The 22,446-nt window shown below is 41.4% G+C and overlaps 1 protein-coding gene across 2 annotated transcripts in view; it reads left to right on the top strand.

The window, feature by feature from the left end:
* EXT2 (exostosin glycosyltransferase 2) overlaps positions 1-22,446 on the top strand; it is a 159,672-nt gene that overhangs the window by 24,883 nt on the left and 112,343 nt on the right. For both annotated transcript variants that reach the window (XM_053560750.1, XM_053560749.1), the window contains 3 exons: positions 1,147-1,342; positions 3,157-3,296; positions 6,326-6,419. In XM_053560750.1, coding sequence (XP_053416725.1) covers positions 1,147-1,342; positions 3,157-3,296; positions 6,326-6,419 — 430 coding nt within the window. The remainder of the gene's footprint in view (positions 1-1,146; positions 1,343-3,156; positions 3,297-6,325; positions 6,420-22,446) is intronic.

The raw sequence follows: 22,446 nt of genomic DNA, 5'->3' as shown, positions 1-22,446 counted from the left end.
GCTTCTGGGTGTGGGGAACCTGATCTATACGATTCATCTCCTTAACAGTGATTTTTAGTGGTCTCTCAGCTCCTACAGTTGAGTATCTCTTATACAAAGTGCTTGGGACCAGACATGTTTTGGATTTTGGAGTATTTGCATTATATTTCTGGTTGAGCATCCTGAGTCTGGGAATCAGAAATATAAATTGTTCCAGTAAGCTTTTCCTGTGAGCATTAAGTTGGTGCTCAAAAGTTTGGATTTTGAAGCTTTCTGGATTTCAGATTTTTGGATTTGAGGTGCGTAACTCCTGTAGCCTTGATGCCCTGTACCCTCTCTGCTGTGAGAGTCTCGCCTTCAAGGAGGGAATGATTTACCGTCTGGGCTCTCCAAACTCTGCCCCTTCACTTTAGACTTACTGACTTTGTTTTCACATTATGCCTCCCATGCGATCGGTATGACACTAGACGCTTGGAAGTCCTTTCTTCCCCCCATTTTCTTTTACACTTCCTTACAGTCCAGAAGTTAAGATGTTTCTTGCTTTGGTGAAGACCATTTTTTCTCCTTCTTGTTTGCGACTATCAGTTCAGTCTTCTTCCTATTCATGTGGGCTCAGTGATGGGGACTCTATCCCTGGAGCCTTTCCATAGCGTAGGGATGCCATCTGACAGCCAGCAGCAGACTTTCACAGAACTCTCGGGTTGGACAGCGGCACTGCCCATTGGACCTCCCTCTAACCCTTTTTGAGGAAGGCAGCCCACGTCCTCAGTTCCTTTTCAGACCAGAGACTGAGATATAACATGATGTTCTTTGTAAATTATCAATCAACTAGTCGGTTTCTCTCTTTATATAAACATGAATTTATAGCATACTTTTTAAGCTTGGCATATTATGAGCATTAAGAATTCTTCCTAAATACAGTTTTTTATGATTGCATGCTATTTCAACACGAGTGAATTGTACCTTATTTTCTTACAGCATACATAGTATATAATATGGTAAATATTTACTGTTAGAGAGTGTAATTTCAAAAAAATAGTATCAGTGGGTATCAGCACTAGTCAGGAAACACTGACCAGTGCTTCCTCAGTTTAATATCACAGTGTGTTCTACCCTGCCTAGCATTCCAGCGGCAGTTTTCCAGTCACCTGTTTCTCCCCCCTGTAGCCCTCGGCGGTACTTCCTGCTGTCCTCTCAGGTGGGTCTCCATCCTGAGTATAGAGAAGACCTAGAAGCCCTCCAGGCCAAACACGGAGAGTCAGTGTTCGTGCTTGATAAGTGCACCAACCTCGCAGAGGGTGTCCTTTCTGTCCGGAAGCGCTGCCAAAAGCACCAGGTCTTCGATTACCCCCAGGTGCTGCAGGTAAGTGTCCTCCTCCTCTCTCTCAAGGTTCAGCAGAGGTCATTTCTACAGGGTGAAATTGACCCCAACAAACTGGAGTTGTTTCCTACAGTCAACTAGAATTAGCAAAGGGGGAAGCAAATGTAGTACTGCTCTCCCTGGATGTACAGACCTCCAGGTGCTCGGATGTGTGGTGTACTGTGTTCCTGCAAAGCCATTTGGTCTGTAAGAGTTCATACGCCTTTCAAATATTCATTATACTTCAAAAATGTAAATTCGTAATTTACAAAGAAGCCACATGGACAAAGCAGGCACAGCTGTCCTGCTTTTACCCCTGTATTCATAAGCCAGTCCAGAGAAATTTCCTTCTTTTGAGTGACAATTTGCATTCCTGGCCATGTTGGCCCCAAGGCCACAGTCAGCTTTCTTTCCTTGGGAGCGGACAGGTTTTTTGGTTGTTTTTACCATTCTTATTTTGCTGGTATGCTTACCACCCTTAGCATGTCCTACCTGACCTTTACTTACATCATGAGAATGGCTGTACTTCCGCAATCATAGGCAGAGCAGTCCCTCTGGGGATGTTTTATAAGCAAGATATTTGATCTTCGAGGGCATGGGAACTAGGAAAGGAGAAATTGAGCTTTGTTCATTTAAATATTTAAAACACAGGTTAGTTCAAGGAGAAATACCAAGGAACTAGCATGATTTGGGGGGGATGGGGATCTCCAGAGAGCTAGCCCATACTGAGATTGTTAAAATACTTTTCTCAAAAAGTCCTGCGTCTTGTATGGAATGTTTGACTGATAACAGTGGTGATGTGAGCAGGAGTATTTATAGTAGTAACCGTTGTCGAGATAGGAAAAATGGTTATCAGAATGTGTGTCCACATCTGGATGCCAACTCTTGAGGTCAGGTGGAACTTTCCACTTGTGCCCCAGGTGCCCTGGCAGAGTCTGTTCTTTCACTCTTTCTGCTGTTCTCATTTATCCCCAGAGAAGTTTGGAATAGTGAGTGTGTTTATAATTTTCTCTGAATTTTCTTTTTCTGTAGTTTTTTTTTTTTTTAAAGAACCTTTTCAAAATTTCTTCTGAAGGGGCAAAAACTGGGAGAAACTGAGTGTTAGAGATTTAGAGTCTCTTCTTATTTTGGTTTGCCTTCTGCAACTATTTTATCCTGTAGATCACTCTTTTCCCAAGCGTTTCCCACATTGAGGGGCTTTGAGGAAGTGAATAAGAAAGAAATCTTTTTGAGATTTTGCTTTTGGTAGATTTTATTGTTTCTAATTAGAACATTCCAGTTTAATATCCTTTCAAATGAATTGCATAAGGAAATGAATATCTTCTTTATACAAAGCACACTGCAAAATGCTATGGGGAGTAGAAAGATGAAAAGAGATTTTATATCTTCCCTGTAGGGGGTCCTCTCCAGAGCCTGAAATCCCCAGACAAAATAATTCCATTACTCGGTATGCCGAGGTAAGACAGTGTTCAGACAATGTGCCATCCTGTGTTTACATAGTACACTAGAGCTAAAAGAAACCTGTCTGCAGGAAGTGACGTCTGCTGGATGTCTGGGGGAAGAATTGGGCATTGGTTTTGAATGTTTTCAGAATGTCCTTAGTGGTAATAGAAGTTACAGAATGCCAATAGCAGTAACTCTGAAGAGTGGCAATACAAAACCAGTTGCAACCAGTTAAGCTTTTCAGATTTTACAAGTGCAAGCTATTGTCTTTGGCATTTTGGTGCCAAGTATTACTTGGCTTCAACCCTTGAGGGAAGTTAATGGTTCCAAGGAAACTGGCTTGTAATCCCCTATCTCTCTTCGTACTCCTACAGGAAGCTACATTTTGTGTGGTCCTTCGTGGAGCCCGTCTGGGCCAGGCAGTGCTGAGTGAAGTACTGCAAGCTGGCTGTGTGCCAGTTGTCATTGCAGATTCCTATATTTTGCCTTTCTCTGAAGTTCTCGACTGGAAGAGGTGGGTATTACCCTCTAGTAAACTCTATAGACTAGTGGTTCTGTCTGTATTAGAGAAAAATTCCCTCAGGTACTTCTAATGTGCACCAAGCTTTGAGAACTGCGCCCTTAGACTATTTTGCTTTATTATCTGTCTGGAGGTTTGGTACATTGACCTAGAGTAGTTTACAAACTGAGACCTGTGGGCCAAATTTGCAGGCTGGCTTTTTTATAAAGTGTTACTGAAACACAGCCATGCCCCTTCATTTGTGTATTGGTGGGCTATTTTTGTGCCTCATTGGCAGAGGTGAGTGATTACAACAGAGCTTGTGTGGTCTACAAAGCCTTAAATATCATTGTCTGCCCCTTAGCAGAAAATGACTACCAACTACAGTCTAGAACAGTGCTTTCCGACTGTAACTGCAGAGTGAACTTAAAAAGAAAAAAAGCCTGGCCTTTTCCCTGGGAATTCTGAATGTGAAAGCTCCCAGGTAATTCTGATTTTTAGCCACAGTTGAGAACTGCTCTAGAATATCTGCCAAATTTGTGTAACATACTCGCTGCAAGTGGAGAGCCTCTTTGTGAGTGAAAGCTTAGAAACATTCCCGTGTACAAATAGAACACAATAGATCCTGCTTGGAATTGGCAGTTGGCTGTTAATGCCATAATTAACCAGAGAGCACTCTATTCTCATGTTTCTTTTTCTCAAGACTTTGGAAATTGAAGATTATTGGAAATTAGTTCCATCTGATTATCTCTCAGTCTTATCCTTGCCTCAGAAGCTTAATTGCTTTCTCCTGTCCCAGATTTTTTTATATCTTGATTTAAGTCTCATCACCACCTTTGAACAATTTATTCATTTATTTATTTTGTCACCCTTGGTACGGTGCCGTGGTATCGTAGATTGTGGCAACCTCAGACTCTTGCCTCAGCCTCCCGAGTAGCTGGGACTACTGATGCCCACCACGACAACCTGGCTATTTTTAGAGATGGGGGTGTCACTCTGCCTCAGGTTGGTCTTGAACTCTTGAGCTTAAGCAGTCCACCTGCCTCAGCCACCCAGAGTGCTAGGATTACAGATGTGAGCCAGTGCGCCTCGCCCCAACATTTGAACAATTTAAATAGCACTAATTAATTCATTTACTCACATTGGCTGGAAGGAGTTTCTGTTTCTGAGGAGGCTAAATTTAGTGAAGGAAGACAAAGCACTGATTATGATATTTCGCGGTAAATGCCGTAGCAGATGTAAGTACAGGGGCTGTGGAAGCCAGAGGAGACAAGGGAGCCTGACTCAGCTTGAAGATGGACAGTATGCATTATTTTTCATACCGTAGAAGAGTGATTAGCCATTTCCATCATTTATCTGCCTGTGAAAGCATTTATTGAGCACCTTTTATTTGCCAGATACTGTGTCAGGTATAGTGAGACAAAGATGATCAGGACCACACTTTTCCTCTAGAAGGCTCAAGGTTTAGTGTTGGACGATAGGCAGTAACCTGGCTGTTACCAAATCCTGTGGTGAGATGAGCCATGACTCACTGGGATGGTAGGGGAAGAGGCAGAGGCGACACGTGCTGTCATTGGCAGTGGGATTGGTGAGGCTCCTCAGGGGAGGCTCCTTTCTACGTGTAGAAAGACTATGAGAATCTAGATCTGCTTTGACTAGTGGTCATTATGAATCAGTGGTGGAAGGACTTTGGATTTCAAGTCAGAATGCCTGGGTTCAGATAATCTTGGCACATCACTGAATCTTTTTTAAACCTCGGCTTTCCCATCTGTCTAGCACAGTGGTTCTTAACCTTCCTAATGCCACGGCCCTTGCATACAGTTCCTGTGGGCCGTGACCCACAGGTTGAGAACCACTGATCTAGCAGAAATCATTTACTTGTTTAACAAATATTTATCAAGTGCTAACAGTGAGCTAGGTAGTAGTGTATACCAGGTGTTCAGGATACATTAGTGAATAGAACCAGCACACTTTCTGTCCTAATGGACCAGCCTAGTTGGCAGAAGTGGGGTTTAGATTTTAATAAATTGACTTATACAAATGTAATTACAGACTCTGAAAGTGTGAAGAAGGAAAAGTGATTGTCGAGTTCCGTCTTGCTCTTGGCCACCGTATCTCATCTGTCACCATACGCTGTGGGCTCTGCCCTCTCGTCCCTCTCATCACTTCCTCCCTCATCAGCATCTCTTGCTTTCACAGTGGTCTCCAGATGTTTTCCTTTTTCCTGTTCTTGCTTTCTTGTAATTTGTTCTAACACTTTAGATAGCATGATCCTGTTGGAACATAATCAGATCATAGTGTGCCTTTGCCCAAAACCTTCTGGTTTTCCATCTAAGAGTGGAAGCACATGTCTTTCTGTGTCCTACAAGGTGGCCCTATAGGGCTCTATGACCCGCTCATGCTTCTTCTTACCTCTTGCTGTTCTCCATCTTAATTTACTCTGTTCCAGCCACAGTAGCCTCCTTGCTATTCCTGGTACCTGCCCGCCATGCTGCTGCTTCAGAGCTATTCACTTGTTAATCCTTCTGCCTGGAATGCTCCCTCCTCAGGCATTCTCATGGCCAGCTTACTCCCTCATCTTCCTTGTCTGATTTGTTCACTGTTATGTTACCAGGGCCTGGCACATAATAGGGTCTCCATAAGTCTATGCTACATAAATGATTAGATTTGAGTAGATAGCTAATGGAGAAAAGTATTTGTTAATTTAGAAAGGGAGTGAAGAAGGGTATAGCAGGTGGGTAGAATTTCACATGCAGAGGCCCTGTGGTTGGACGGAGCATGGTGTGTTCAGGTGACTACTATGGCTAGAGCACACCAGGGCAGCGGAGGCAGAATAAAAGGTAAGGTGGAGCTGGTAAGACAACACCTTTGGGAAGTTTGGCCATGAGAAAGGGAGGTGAGGGAGAGCATACTCACCAGAAGGAATGTGGGGCCGAAGGAGGTTTGGGGTATTGTTTCTGCTCATGAGAATGAAACAGGGTTACCGTGGAAGGGCTTTCTATAAAGGGCCGTATGTATGTAAATTGTTTTGCTGTTGTCTGCAGAGCATCTGTGGTTGTACCAGAAGACAAGATGTCAGATGTGTACAGTATTTTGCAGAGCATCCCCCAGAGACAGATTGAAGAAATGCAGAGACAGGTAAGAGACCAAGTCCAAGCAGCCCCCGTGGGGAGGCAGCATGGGTGCTGCAATGGTGGCCGTGAACGCCTGGACGCAGAGGACGGCAGCTGGTGGAGTGGGGTTTCTTCCTCTACCAGATCAACTAATCAGACTTAAAGGATAGGAAAGCAGTCTTAGAGTGAGTTGCATCAAGTAAGGTTTGAAATATTCACTATCAGAGATTTGAGATTCTGCTGAGGTAAGCCTGCTGCGATTTTAGGGTCTTACTGTGGCATTGTTCTCAGGATGCAAAGCTGAAACTCCCTGGAAGGTCTCTAGTCATAGCAGGTGATAGTCTTGGTTCTTAAGACAACCACAGAGACTGGACCACATTTAGGGCAGTGCTTCTGTGTGTCTGACCATGAGAATGTTGCTGGACAAGCTGGCCGAGGTTCCCAGTTCAGACGGCCTTTATAATTAAGAGGTCTTCTCCCCTTTAGCATTTGCCGTTTTTCTGTCTGCTTTTTCAAATCTCTCTTCCTTCTTCTGATGTTCCTTTTCCCTGGGCGGTTCCCCAACCCTCTGAAGTACTCCGCGGGGTGTTCCATTTAGTCCTGGTTCCCTTCTTTCTCTTAAAATTTAATTGGGCTTAAATGTCAAGCAAAACGAAAAACTTATCTATGTAGGAGAGGAGCAGGGAATGAGGCTCGGTGGGTTCTCAGCATTAAGTGGGTGATTACGTGGGTGTATCCTCCTTTGCACTTTGGCACCCCCATCTGCGGGCAGAGACAGAGAAGAGGCCACAGGCTTCTGCCTGGGTGAGAGCTGGGCTGTTGCTTGGCTGTGTGGAATGGGGACAAGGGTCTTGAGCTCTGCCTGTTGCTTAAACACATTTTCAGTCTTCCTCCTGCTTTAACCCCACTTTTCCCTGACCTGGGGTTTTGCGGGTGCCACTCAGGTTTTTCCTCAGCTGATTTAAAACGCAGCGTTCTTGTCCCTTTAGCTTTAGTTACCACTTCTCCCTCTTCTTTTCAGCTTGCACATTTTATTGCTATTATCTTTTCTCCCATTCATTTTATCTGGGGTACTTATATCTTATTTTTAGGAATTCTTAATCATCATTTTATGGTTTTAGGGGAGAGTAAAGGTTACGGATGTGTTCACTCTTTTTTATTATGATACTAAACTGTATCACACAGTGATTAAGTCTGTAGGTTCTTGCCTCAGATTTCCTGTGACGAGCGTCAGCCTCGAATGTTACAAACTCTGGGCCTTCTTTGAGCCTCAGTACTCTCATCTGTAAAGCATTTTGGCTTTCTGATTTGAACATATATCACAGGTTGAATTTAGCCTGCCTGTGGTTTATTCATAGCATCCTTATGATTATTTTAAGTTTATGGGTTTCCTGGTTGTTACTTAACTGCTGATCTCATCCAAGTTTTAGTGAATCAGAAAATTAGTCTAGAAAGTTCTAGATTTTCAATCTAATCCATGTTCTTAAAACCTTTTAGAAGAAAATGCTGTGTGAAGAGTCATAGTGTTTGTGCTTTTTGTGTTACTTTTTATAGCATCTTGATTTATTAACATAACTAAATATAGAATTATATGTAAAGTAGATCCTTTTTTATACTAGATTTTAGTCTAGAAAGGTTAAGGAAAAACTGGGGTGGTAAAAATGAGCAAATTCTGTCCAGTTGTTTTCTCTGCCCTTCCACATTCAAGTTGGGAAATACAATCATTTGTTTTTCAGAGCAGGGTACCTACTGCCACCAGGTCACAGAATGCTGTTGTCCCAGAGGAGGACAGCTGGGAACCACAGCTCTGAGACAAGTATGGCAGATCATTTTCACTGGAGGCTCAGAATCACAGAACAGTGAGTTTGAGTGAATGTGAGTCATTTTAAAACAGGGTATTTGTAGATTAGTTGGCTTCAGAGAGACACATTTGGAGTCAAAGGACTTGGGTTTGCACCCTTGTTCTGTCCCTATGAATTGTCTGACCATAAAAAGTCACCAAAGTTGGGGCAGCACCTGTGGCTCAGTGGGTAGGGCACCGGCCCCATATACTGAGGCTGGTGGGTTCGAATCTGGCCCTGGTCAAACTGCAACAAAAAAAATAGCTGGGCATTCTAGAGGGCTTCTGTAGTCCCAGCTACTCGGGAGGCTGAGGCAAGAGAATCGCTTAAGCCTAGGAGTTGGAGGTTGCTGTGAGCTGTGATGCCACGGTTCTCTACCAAGGTGAGACAGAGTCTCTACCAAAGTGAGACTCTGTCTCTTAAAAAGAAAAAAAGTCACCAAAGCTCCCCAGCTTTCATTTCTTCATTTATGAAATGAAGGGGTTTGTTAAATCATCTGTCATGTTCCATGCAGCTGTTAAAAAACTCTATGAAACTCTTATTCCCAGCAATAATATTATTCACCCTGACAACATTAATCGTTGAGTTTGAGTGGCCATCTCTTCCCCCAGGATCAGTTCTGTTCACAAGGGCCACTTACCTCTTTTGGTGGTGAGCACTTTCCACTACATCAGCTTGCAAAAGAGAGCCAGTCTTGGCACCTTCCTTCCCTTTTTCCAAACTCTCTCCTCGTGCTGCTCTCTGTCTACAGTTCTCTGCTGTAGTGCCGCCTCAGTGCGGCTCCCCTTTCTCTGAGTACTCTGTGCTCCCAAACTAACATCTCTAGACTGGACTGATCCTAATTAGATGTGAGATTATCTGGTTGAAGTAATTCCCAGTTAGATACAAAGGATGACTGGGTTTGACTACTAGTAGATTCTAGTAGCACCTCTCCCCCAGTTGTGATGCCTGAAAATGTCTCCAGACATTGCCAAATGACCTTGTTGGGGTGGAATTGGAGAGAAAAAAATTGTTTTGTTGAGACCCAGTGTTCTGTTGATGGCTTATCTCTCTAATATTAGAGAGTTCTTTATTTGATGCAAAAATATGCTCTTTCCAAAATTTGCTTTTCATTTTGCTTTCTGTTTACCTTCCATTGATTTAACTGGACATTGGTAGGAATAACTAAAAAAATAGCATACAACTGACTCTGAAAAGTTTTCACCTTAATGAATTCTCTGTAGGGAAGTCAGATGTGGGTATTTTTATAAGACAGGCATAAACTTTTAGGGAAAAGCCTGTTTCATCAGTAATTGGTACCTTAGAGCCTGAAGATAATGTCAGAATGAAGAGAGGATCCAATTGGCTTGCTGTGAAAGTCTGAACTAGCTTAAGGGAGCTGCATGGATAGTAGTAGCCAGCAGAGGTCTCCATCCACTTTTAAGTGACTCGTTTTCCTTCTGGGTATTTAAATCTCTAAGAAATCCTAAATGGCCTGAGCCACTTTGGTGCCTCATGCTGACACCATCCTTATAGCTGCTCTCTAGAGACCAGTTCTTTCAGATGAAGAAGAAATCGTGCTTAGCACAGGATTGTGCTTTCCCTAGATGAGATAAGAGCTAAAGTTTCTGAATTGATCTCAGAAATGTAGAGTAGGATTTTGGAGAGGAAGGTATTGCAGCAACATTTTGCAGTTTAGAGCTTAGGATCAGAAAAGCTACAATCTGATGTCTGTAGTGATGACAGTTCACGTTGTGACTTGGGAATTTGAACATACTAAGGGAGAAAGACCTTCTGCCTAACAGGGAAAGGAAATTAAATTCCTCTCTTGACCTTAGTTCTGATAGTGGAGCAGCCATAAAGTTCAATACAAGGCTAGAGGCTAAAGTAAGTCAGAGCTGTAGTTAAGCTAAGATTTTTGAAGAAAAGTATGACCTATTCTTCTGGTATTTACTCTAGAAGACCCCTAAAGAGCAGTGCTAGCACATGTGTCATTGGACAAGTTAGTGGGGGCTTATAGTGTATTTTTGTGAGTAAGTTAAAAAACAGTTTCTTAAGTTAGTAGGGGATAAAAATTATAGCAGAATAAAAAGCTGATTTGTCAGCTGGCTTTTTGTTGTCCTATGAGCTAATTAACTAGTTAATCAATTTATTGAAGCCCTAATTGGTGCTTTTCAGGGAGAGATTATGAGAGATAATAAGACATCTGTGATCCTAACCACAAGGGTCATTTTAGCAGAAAGTTGAGAAGATGGTGCCAGTTTTCCAAAGTGCATGAGAGATCTGAAACAGGAAGGGAGAAAGTTTGGGTTCAAGTTGTTGGGATGGATTTATTGGAGAGGTAGCATTTAAGGTAGGCCTTAAAGATGGGAGTTGCATCAGCCGTCTTTCTTACATTGGAAGGCAGGCAGAAGTATGCAACTAAATATTTTTTTGTAGTCAAATGGAACATTCATATCTCCAGTCTCCCTTGAATCACAAAGGAAAAGTGTACAATCTAGGGTCTCAGAAGGCTGGACAGACACGAGACTATATCTTCAGAAATGTTTGTGTGGACAGGGAGAGAAGTGTAAATGGATCCCCAGTTTATCTGTTGAGTAGAATTTCCAAACATTCTTTTATTGGTCAGTGGCTCCATCAGCAGTGACCTCTAACCTCAGCCACACTAGGAGGTGGAAGTCAGGAGCCTGCTTTGCCTTTGAACTCTTCTTTGTACTCAATTGACTAGGAGCCTTTGAGGTGGCAGAAACATTCAGCATCTTCTTTTTTCTCTTGCCTTTAGCACTTGGAGTACGTTAAAATGTTAAAATAATCATTTTCTTTTCAGGCTACTGCACTGATCATTGGGCCTTCATATTTTCCTATTAAGCAAACAAAATGTTTGTGCTGCTAAGAAGTACTTGAGGGTATATTGCGTTGATTAGGAAAAAGACAGGAAATGTCTCTTTAAGAAAATAAAACCCCAGGCATGTGGTGCTCTTACCTACAAGGATCAAGAAGAGAAGAGGCCACAAAACAGCAAAATGTGTGTGAGCATACACTGAAGTTCATGTGCTTTATAGGAGAACCCCTACAATGGGGCTCTTATTTTATCTTATTTGTGCAACACATTGAATTATTTGGTTTTCATAGCCACAGTAGTTTAGAAGTCACAAATTTGAAGGGGAGAAAGACAAGTGAAGGTCTCTAAGACAGATCGCCTGCCAATCTGATTTGAATAGAGAAGATGAAAAGCTATTTTTAAACAAGAACTCTCAGCATATCAGACAGCTTTTCAGGCTTTACTGTATGCTGGGTGTACCACAGTAAGGTAAAAAACTCCCCCAGTTCATAGAAGTATATGTTTGTTTGTTTTACATATTTTGAATTTCTGATATTCAAATGTGTGGTATCACTACTTTGAACTTGAATATAGTTTCTGTTTCTTCCCACCATATTATTATTGATGGGGCATCTTAAAATTGTGGAAATACAGAAATTGCTATTGCTGGTGATGCTCCTGAATCTTTAGGCTAAGGTATAATTTTGCTTAGTGTGTTTATTTTTAAAATATTGGATCATGTGTAATATGTTTCATAAAGTGTTCTGTTTAAAATGCTTACATTTTTATGTTCAAAAAGTGTTTTGTGATTTGCTTAAAGGAAACCCTCAGATGTCCAGAACCCTCAGTAACCCAGACTGATGTATTATCTGAGGGTCTCCTGTGCTGTTGACTTGACTGTTACATCCATGACAGTTATATGGCAGTCTGCGTCCATTTCCCCCTCATTCCCCCACCCCCTCACACACCAGTTTACAAAGCAGACTCTTTCAGCAGAGTAGTGAGATAGGCCATTAGAAGAGTAATCTGAATTTTTTTATGTGAAAAAAACAAAGGATAATGAGATGTGAAGTAATCCTCCCAAGACCACACAGCATGTGAGGGACAGGCAGGGAGTACACGCTATTCTGCTGTCCCACAACTTTGTTCAAACCACAGAGCTGTGCAGCTTGGATTAAGAGTAAATATCAGGATCAACTTGCCGACATTTCAAGCTGACTGCTTATTGAATAGTCTTCTTGAAGAAGTAGTTGCCTGAGACATTTAGGACTGAACTCATCTCTGCAAATTCCTCTTGTATAAGGAATGTGGAAGAGGTTTCACTTCTGATTTTCAGGATTGGTATCATAACGTCTGTCATTCTCATCCACACACTACCTACTCGTCCACCCCAACCCTGCAGCTGTGAAATTGAGAATTTTATATATATATTAACTAGACTTTAGGGTTTTTAAAAAACTACCAAGTATTCCGTGCCTCCCCTGTCCGTGACTCCCCAGTATTGACGTGCCACTCCAGGCTCTGTTTTCCCATCTCTACTTTCCTACTTGCCCTGAAAAAGCTACTGGATCACTTCCCCTTAAACAGACACATTGGCCTGATCCTGGGAATTCTTCCTGTGAAACAGACAACTGTGGTTCTACAAAGCAAGTCTTTTTGGCCAATGGGAGAGCCTTGGTGAGGGGCGTAATCATTTTGTGAGATATTTTAACGTTCATCATTTTTTTTGGTAGCACTGTATATTCTGTGTTTTGAGTTTCCCCGTGTGTGTAAATCCATATTGTGAAGGAGTGTGGTCTATGTGTGTTGTTTAAAGTGGGATAAAATAAGGACTCATTTAATTGGAACCCTCAAGGAAGAACATTTTTATGTGTTTAACTTTTTTTTCATTTTTGGTATTAAGAACCTTGTTGGAAAAAGACTTACCAAGTATCTGATGGGAAGCCAAGAAAAGCATTTTAATAGAACTGTCTCAAATTTATAGTGCACTAGGGCCTGTAAATAAATTTTCCTGTCTTTAAGGTTTGGACTGATTTGCAGTTGTTTTGTATAGCTTCTGAGATTTAAATCCACACAGTCAGATGGAGAGGCTATAAAGCTACTTTCCTTGGCAGCCTTGATCTGTTTTGTCTGTGGGCAAATATGACCAAGTAGTGTCTGGAACTTAGTCTATATAGGGCACTTATCATTTTGTGATAGCAGTTTTTGTTTGTTGGCTTTTCCTAGAGCAGCCCACCTAAGCTTCTCCAAATTTAGAAGAATCAGGACACTTAACTTTGTAATGCAAACCAATTAAGCACCTGCTTTGTTCCTAGTATTATCTTGGTATATTTAGGGAGATTTTCAAAAGGGGGACACAGATCCCATCTTTAAGAAAGGCACTCAGTTTCGTGGGAAGAGTACTCAGTAATATATAAATTACAAAGCCAGAAGTGCTGTGTACTCAGCTGTGCCAAGGGGAGTCAGGAATGACCCCAAGATGAGAGTGGATCAGTAGGTGAAAGGAATTTTCACAACTGGGTGATCTTGGCTGGGGAGAGAGGGTGAGCTGTCAGGACACTGACTTCCACTGAGCGGCTTGTTCCTGCAGAAAGTGACCAGTGAGTAAGAAGGGCAAGATGGAGCAGTTCTGGGGATGCGGAAGAGGACATTGAGGACTTGCAGTGGAGAACCTGAGAGGAAGGTTCTCACATGTGGGGAATAATGAAAAGATCTGTGAGGCATGGGTGAAGGCCTTGAGAGTTTGAAGTAAAAAAAAATAAAACAGTTGGAATGAACCTTAGAAATTATTCACCCCATTCCTGGTACACATATTTTACAAGTGACAAGTGAGCCCTAGAGCTGGAGTGATGTTGAGAATGAATTGTTAGGGTCAGAGTGGAGCTGACACCTAGGTATCCTGACTGCTGGTCTGGTGATTGTTTTTTTTTTTTTCATGGTATGCTATACTATTTTACAGACTGTGGGTAATTATTCATTAGTAGATCATGAAGTTAGTTAATTGGATCTTGGCTGGCATTTTCTTTTCTTTCTTTTTCTTCTTTTCAGTTTTTGGGTGGGGCTGGGTTTGAACCCACACCTCCGGTATATGGGACTGGCGCTCTACTCCTTTGAGTCACAGGTGCCCCCCACCCCACGACTGGCATTTTCTTTAAAAATTGAAATATAATAGGAAATTATCAGAGTCTTTGTTAGGGTAAGGGTTAATATTTCCTGAAGCCTTTGTTTCAGTAGTGAGTTATCACGTAAAATGTATTTATGTGTTTTTACTGTGGGTCCCAGTCCAAAAAATTTGAAAAATGTTGGGAGTTGAAAATGTATGGGTCCTTGAGTTGGAGAAACCTGAATTCAAATTCTGAGCTCTGCCATTCATCTACCAGCTTTGTGACCATGGGCAAGTTAATTAACTTTCTAAGCTTCCATTTTCTTATCTAAAACTTGGGGGTAACAATACTATAGAGTAGTGGTGTGGATTAAACGAGATCATTTACTCAGCTGTAGGTTCTGGTCCCCTTGCTCCAGACTGGCAGTCATTATGAGGTCTCCCCTTGGGTCTGCATTTGAATATTGGAAGGAGCCTCCGGACTGGGAGAGCAGTCTTAAGGAACCACACACAGTAAGTTACCATCACAGATGTATTATGCATTTGCTTCTGGGCTTTGAAACTTTAAACAGAATTTATTCCTGTGTGTTTGGGTATATATTTTATATCCTGGCATGAAAGGAGGTTCACCTCTCTATTTTTTTTGTTAGGGTCAGAATGGCTTATAGGTAGATAAAAATCAGTGATTCTCTAGCTTTTTAAAAAATCAGTGAATACTTTATTCATTTAGATAAAGTATTATTATTCTTTTTCCCCTTTTCCAGTGGAAAAAAATTTTATACTGAGACTTTTACCCCCATCTAATCTGTTCTCTGCCAGATCATGATTGTCTTCACTTTTTTGAACTAAAAGTGTTAAAAAGCTAAGTAAACTTAAAGAGGAACGTCAGAGTCAGAATGGACCTTTGGGTAGTGAACAGCTGAAGAACTGGAGTCTATTTGGCATGAACTAAAAATAAAGGCAATTTTTATGTGGATTTAAGAGGCCTGGCCCATACCTTTTAGAAATAGCTGTTGTTCACATCCTACTTGGAGGAGGATGAGTTCTAACGCACGAGTTTCAGGGTGCTCTTCTGCTTCTTCCCTTTTCCTCTCCTCCTCCTCCTCCTGCTCCCCTGCCTCCCTTCCCCCATTCCTTTCTAGCCAGCTCCATCCCATATTTGAAATCCCACTGGAGCTCGGAGACGAGCTTCATCCCCCACATGATTTGGGCCAGGGGCTAAAACACTCCCATAAATCTGCAACTCATTTTAATGCCACGTTAAAACAGTGTGAGCGGCTGGTTTCCGTGGCCCCTGCCCTCTTTCTTTATGGGCTTCTTTGGCTCTTCTTTATAAAGAGGCCCTGTGGAGTCATTTTAAAGTTCTTATCAGTTTGCTGACAGCTATATGGGCCTTTCTGCCGAGTCCAGGAGCTCAAGCAGGCGTGTGAAACTTCTGATATTAAAATCACAGAAAAATGCCAGGCAGAAAGGAAAGGGTGGTAGAGCAGTGATGTGAAGGTGAAAGACCCGCAAGATAATTAACTACTGCAGGTCCAGAACCTCTCCTTTGGCCATTGATAGGGGGAGGGCAGGGTGGGTTAGGCAAGAAAGGGTTTTCCAAAGGTTTTTATTTTTCTCCCATGATTAGAAATGTTCTTCCATGGCAGTTTGTGCTTTCATGCTTCAGCAAGTGAAGTTGGGCTACACTGAAAGGGTAAGGTGGCCGGGTTTGCAGTGTATCTTTTTCTTAGTCTGACTGGCTAGATCCCAGCCTGCATATCTTTGCCAGCTCCAGCCTGCTGTCTTTTGGTCCACAGCATCACTGTTATCGAATTTAAAGAGACTTTCATCAGTCAGCTTTCCTGCCCTTTTTAGACCAGATTGTTAACCCTCAATAATCCTCGGAGAGTGCTTCATGGAAACACCAGGCCTTCCATAAATGTCAGCCTGCAATCTTTGGCTCTTTTTACTCTCTGAGTTACAGAGAAATGGGCTGAAAGCTGCTCCTCCCTCTCCCCTACCACTTTTCCTTTCTTTCTTTGCTGGAAAACTCCTGCAGCAGACATCTGAAGAGAAGGAAAAACCATTACCTGGATTAAGGCCATTGGCTTGATGGGCACTTCAGAATCTTTGGCATTTCTTGCCTAGAATGTTTTTCCAGGCATTTTAAAAAGAGCATCTTTACTTTCATTCTCCTTTTAACTTTCCAGTCTTGGCTTCCAGAGGGGTAGGAGTGGGCACGATGTACCCTCAGAACGTACTTTATATCTTCCTGCTCTTCTAAGAGGTTAGTAGCAATAAGCCCAATCCATTGGACATATATATATATTTTATTTTTTAACTATTCTACACCCCTTTTTTGGCACAAACATTATTTATCCTTTTTTAAGTGGTTTTGGGCATGAGCAATTTTGCAAGTATGTTCAACTTAAAATGGTCCTTTAGCAGTATATATCCTATCTCTCTCAGCATTGCAGAGACAGAGAATTTGGAGTGGCCTAATGGAATTTGGGGTTATAGAAAAAGCAAAGCATTTTTGTAGCAAGTTCATCAAATATATATTGCTGTTTATCTAGAATCGTCATTGAGCAAACAATAAAAAATACTGATTCAATTTATTACTTGTGTAGCTCCTATGAGGAAAGTACAATCGTCCCTTGGTATCTGAGAGAGATTAGATCCAAGACATCCCGGGAATACCAAAATCCATGGATGCTAAAGTCTTTTCTATAAATGGTGCAGTATTTGCACTTAACCTATACACATTCTCCTATATACTTTAAATTATCTCTAGCTTGCCCATAACACCTAATACAATTTAAATAGTTATTATATTGTTTAGAGAATAATGGCAAGAAAAAGTCTATATTTGTACTGTATAGACAATTCTGTCCTCAATTGCTTGAATCCATAGAGGACCAACTATTTATGTATTAGATAAAAAAAACTAAGCAACAAAACAAAATGCCTCAAACTCCAACGTGGTAAAGTTATTTTTTCATACTCTTCTGATAACTAAATTAATATCCTCTTACTAGTTAAGAAGTTAAACTTAGGGCAATGGACTGGGTATTATTTTTTATAGTATAATTTTGTATACTAAGTATATTGGAAGTGGCCAATAAATATATGGTCTTAAATGTTCTTTGTACAGCCTTTTGAAGGAGGTCGAGTGGGTGAAATGGTCAGTTTCCTCCTTGGGCATTGGCTGGAGAATCTGAAGTTAATCACCAGTTAATCCCTTGTTATAAGTCCTCAATATGGGGCATTGCTTCAGGAAATGGCTTCTCTTAACATTCTCTAACACTCTAACAAAAGTGTTAAATATTCATGCGGCTCCTGTGGCTCAGTCGGTAGGGCGCCGGCCCCATATACCGAGGGTGGCGGGTTCCCTGGCCAAACTGCAACCAAAAAATAGCCAGGCGTTGTGGCGGGTGCCTGTAGTCCCAGCTACTCGGGAGGCTGAGGCAAGAGAATCGCTTAAGCCCAGGAGTTGGAGGTTGCTGTGAGCTGTGTGAGGCCACGGCCCTCTACCAAGGACCATAAAGTGAGACTCTGTCTCTACAAAAAAAAAAAAGAAAAAGTGTTAAATATTCATTTACCACCTGTATAAGAATTGTCCGACTCTTTGGGCCGGTTTCCCACAGCAAGGGACTAGGCATATTTGCTAAACATTTCTGAGAAATAATTGGTCATTATAGGAAATGCAGCACAAGTTTTGTGAATTTATTATGTACCCACATAGAAAAATATGTAGGTTTACAAGACAATAACTTGTAAATTCTCAAGTGTTGATATGTTTGGTAGAGAACACACTGTTTTCAAGTCTTTAATAAGAGTTGAACTAATTCATAAAATAAGCCATTTTGTTTATTTATACAACTTAGCATGTTGATGCCATAATGCTATAAACAGTGACAAAATCTATAAGGTTTCTATTTATAAATAATAAGGTTGCTTATTATATGCTTGTATCACAGTATATATCCTGTCTCCCTCAGCATTGCAGAGGCTGAGAGAATTTGGAGCGGCCTAATTATTTTTGGTGTGGCATAATTTGTAATTCTGTAATAGCACAATTAATCTTATGATTCTGTACTACTGTTCTTGGGAATGTAAGACAACAATTACATGTATTTATATCATTATCTTCACTTAAAAGTTCATTAACCCTTTCTGATCCTATGTCGGACCTCATCTGGCATAATGTTTTTTTGTTTATAAACAAAAAAAACTACTTTAATTATTATTATTTTTTTTGAGACAGAGTCTTACTTTGTCACCCTCGATAGAGTGCCATGGTTTCATAGCTCACAGTAACCCTGAATCAGTCAGGCTATTCCCTTGTCTCAGCCTCCCCAGTAGCTGGGACTACAGGTGCCTGCCATAACACCCAGCTATTTGTAGAGACGGGGTCTCATTCTTGCTCAGGCTGATCTCGAACCTATGAGCTCAGGTGATCCACCTGTCTCGGCCTCCCAGGGTCTTGGGATTACAGGTGTGAGCCACTGCACCTATCCTTTTTATATAACCTAAAATAGATAATAAAATCATCAAGTGAGTTCATATTTATGTTTTTCTCTTTTAAAACTGTAGGATAATTACAAGTAATCTACCAGCCTCTTTCCCGCCCAAAATAAATAATATGTGGGTGGCAGAAGAATTAGATTGGAACAGGAATTTTTTTTTTTTTAATTGTTGGGGATTCATTGAGGGTACAATAAGCCAGGTTACACTGATTGCAATTGTTAGGTAAAGTCCCTCTTGCAATCATGTCTTGCCCCCATAAAGTGTGACACACACCAAGGCCCCACCCACCTCCCTCCGTCCCTCTTTCTGCTTCCCCCCCATAACCTTAATTGTCATTAATTGTCCTCATATCAAAATTGAGTACGTAGGATTCATGCTTCTCCATTCTTGTGATGCTTTACTAAGAATAATGTCTTCCACTTCCATCCAGGTTAATACGAAGGATGTAAAGTCTCCATTTTTTTAATGGCTGAATAGTATTCCATGGTGTACATATACCACAGCTTGGAACAGGAATTTTTAATACTGAATTAGACTAGGAATAGTACAAAAGTAGCTCCATGTAAATCATTTCTAGAAATATAGTTATCGCTGTCCTGGTAATTTAAAGGCTAAGTTGTTATCTTTAAATGTGCTCGTACTGCCCATTTTGATAAGGACTTTAATAGTAGAAAAACAGTTCACTTGTTTCCTATTTCAGTACATTTTTAATGAAAGGAGCAAGTAGGTTTTTTTTTTAAAATGTTTGAAGTCCATATATGTGTTGAAATTTTTTTAAGTTTCCAGTTAATTTGATCAAGACTTGATGATCTTATCTAGGTATTATTAATAATCATTTTTTAGAAAGATCTTTAAGTTTCCCTTTTGGTTTGAAGCTGCAGACTGAGGGTTCAGTGCAGCAGGGGGGCATTTTGGCATCTGGTGGAAATGAAAAGACCTAGAAGCTGGTGACACATGGAGGCGTCTGAGTAGCACAGTGAAGGGCTGTGATGCTGTGTGAGGAACAGCAGACCTGGCCCCAACACTTAGCTTAGAATAGCTGCAGGTTGTTATTTCCTGAGTCTCTTTGCCTGGAAGCCTTAGGTAACTTTACATATGAAACATCAGCATGTATAAACTTTGGAATTCTTTTTAGGATGTAAACCATAGAAGAGAAGGATTTCAACTATTTAATCTGCCACGACCGTGATTTTTAATTATGAGATGAAGCAGAGATCAGATGCCCTGAATAGGCTTTTGGGGCTGGCATGTGGGGACCTGGATCTCTGTTGAGAGTCCCTGTTGTAATAAGCCATAGTTACTGTTACTCATAGGAGTGTGTCATCCTTGAGGTGAAAGGTTGGGGGGAAAGTGAGAACCATTGACGTAGCAAGTGTAGCTGTTTCAAACTTCTCTGTCTGTTCAGACTCCCGATTTGGGGAATGTCCGTTGGAGTTTCCTCTCAGGATCACAGCAGAGCTTGTCTCAGTAACCCGAATCAGAAGTGGGGGCTTTCCAACAGCAATCAGTATATAAAGGACTCATGGCCTCTGGTCAGGAGGAAAAATGATACATGGCATTGCACCCACACGATTTTCAATTTCCTTTTATCTGGGAATGTGTAGTAACAGTGGAAAGGCTGCCGTGCCACCTGACTGCTGAGTTAGTATTCATGGCCACGAAAAGAAAAGCCAAAAGAATGCCCGTGGTATTCTCTGGAACTGCTACTACGCGGAAAAGAGATTAGAGATGAGAACATGGCCTGAACATGGCTGTCGTGATAGCAGCTTTTGGGATGAAGTAAGTTCAGAGTTCTGCCCTCTTAGTCCCTTTGCGTGTTGTGTTTGTGTGTGTGTTTTAATTAAAAAGGGCAGGCCTTTCAAGTGTGCCTGGTTGGAGTGAGGCTTGTTTTATATTTTCCTCCTCTAATCAAACAAACGTATGCTTTCTTTCTGCTGGTTTTAGCATAGCAAACATGGGAAACCTCACCCCAGGCAGATTCCTTTAGAGCTAGTTGACCCAAGTTGTGCTCTTATTTATTTATTTTTCATGAGACATCTTGATTAAGGGTTTCCAGTTCACCTTTCAGCTCTTCTGTGGAACCAGCCAGGAGAGAGAGTCGATCAGCTGCTAATCACTCAGGAAGCCCCTGATCTAGCCTAGGGAACAGTAAAATTCAGAGGCATGGGTGACTCAGAAAACTGGGCATGACAGAAATGAACCTTTGCCCAGAAGGCTTGACCAAACACAATTTTATTGGTCAGTGGCTCCTGCTTTAGTAACCTTTCACCCCTGTGGCTCTTAGAGGTACAAGCCACTGGCCTGCCTTGCTTTTGAACTCCTCATGGCTCCTGCCACCTCAAAGACTCCTAGTCAGAGGCTTATGTTTTGCTGGGGACCTCACCTCACAGCAGGATTTCAGCAGTTGGGAAAACCGATCTACCCTTAGAACATTGACATATTTGAAGGTGATACTCCTGAGACTTGAAACCTATGGCTTTCTATTTCAGGAGCTGTCTGTCACATGTCAAGAAACATGACTTGGGCTTCCCCCTTTTTGCTTCCCGACTCCTCCTTGTTTCCCAGAGGACAGGAGGTCATATGATGGGAGCATTTCCTAAGTGTATTCACAGAGTCATCTCTTACCTTCAAGCTCTCTTGCCCCTTATTCTTCTTTCTCAGAGGACCATCTGTTTTGAAAAATTTTTTTTAAATTGGGCAGATGCATGTAAATCACAAGCCATCTCTGGTGCCTGGGAGAATAGTTAATGGTGGAGATGGTGTAGTAAAAGTATCTTGGGGCTACGTGTTAGTCCTAATGCTTTCAGATCACACTAGCCCTACATGTGAGAGAGCCAGCTGCACTTTCCTCTGTGTTCTTGCTTCCATTTCAGTTTTGGGAAAAACTAGATCTTGTCAGAATACATAGAAATAGCATGGCTTGCCCTTCCATATCATCTTGGGTTCTTGCCTGAGGAGCCAGAGTGAAAGTTTTGGTATTTAGAGGCAAATCCAGGGACCCATGGACGTTGGATGATTTTAGTATAGTTTGTCAAGAAATCAGGCTTCTCATTCTAAAAATAGTGAGTAGAAAATGCCTGTTCTACTCATTATGCCTTTAGTGTAGAAAGGAGCAAATGACCTCTGTTGAGGGACTTTGCTTTTCTAAATTTCAAATAGAATATGATTGATAATAGCATTATCTTCAGCAAAAACAACTGTCCTCTGCCTTAGAACAAAGGCTAAAGTTTTAGCAGGTACCCAGGTAACAGAAAAGCCAGGCCTGATACAACCACTGTCTTATTCTGTGGTCATGAATAGTTTCATGAGTGTGGTCATGAGCTCACATTTCCAAGTTTGCAAAGGGAAGGGGAGAATCAACATTTATGCTAACTACTATGTCTGGTGCTGTATTAGGAGCTTCCTCATGAAAACCTGATGAAGTAGCTGTTCTCATTTTTATGAAAGAACCTTACAGGCTGAGTAGATAGCCTGAGGTTACAAAGCTTAAGAGGCAGACTTGGGTTTGGGAAGAATTTGTGGCATGTGATTAAAAACTCTGAAGGTTATTTATAAAGCTCTATTTTTATTCAGAGCACCTTTTGAACTAGTGTGATCATCTAGAATATTGATAAAATGCCTGCTTGGGTAGGAGACTATGCACAATGAAGAGTTGTACCAGTTGTAGTTCTCATTCTCAAGCAGCCAATATTCTCAAAGGGAAAGGTAATGTCTATGCATGTCTGTATTTATTTTTTAGGGCTACCATAAAAAAATACCATAGACTGGGTGGCTTATAGAGCAGAAGTTTATTTCT

The sequence above is a fragment of the Nycticebus coucang genome, chromosome 14 (genome assembly GCF_027406575.1).
Source record: "Nycticebus coucang isolate mNycCou1 chromosome 14, mNycCou1.pri, whole genome shotgun sequence".
Lineage (NCBI taxonomy): Eukaryota > Metazoa > Chordata > Mammalia > Primates > Lorisidae > Nycticebus > Nycticebus coucang.
This window is presented reverse-complemented; position numbering and strand designations above follow the sequence as displayed.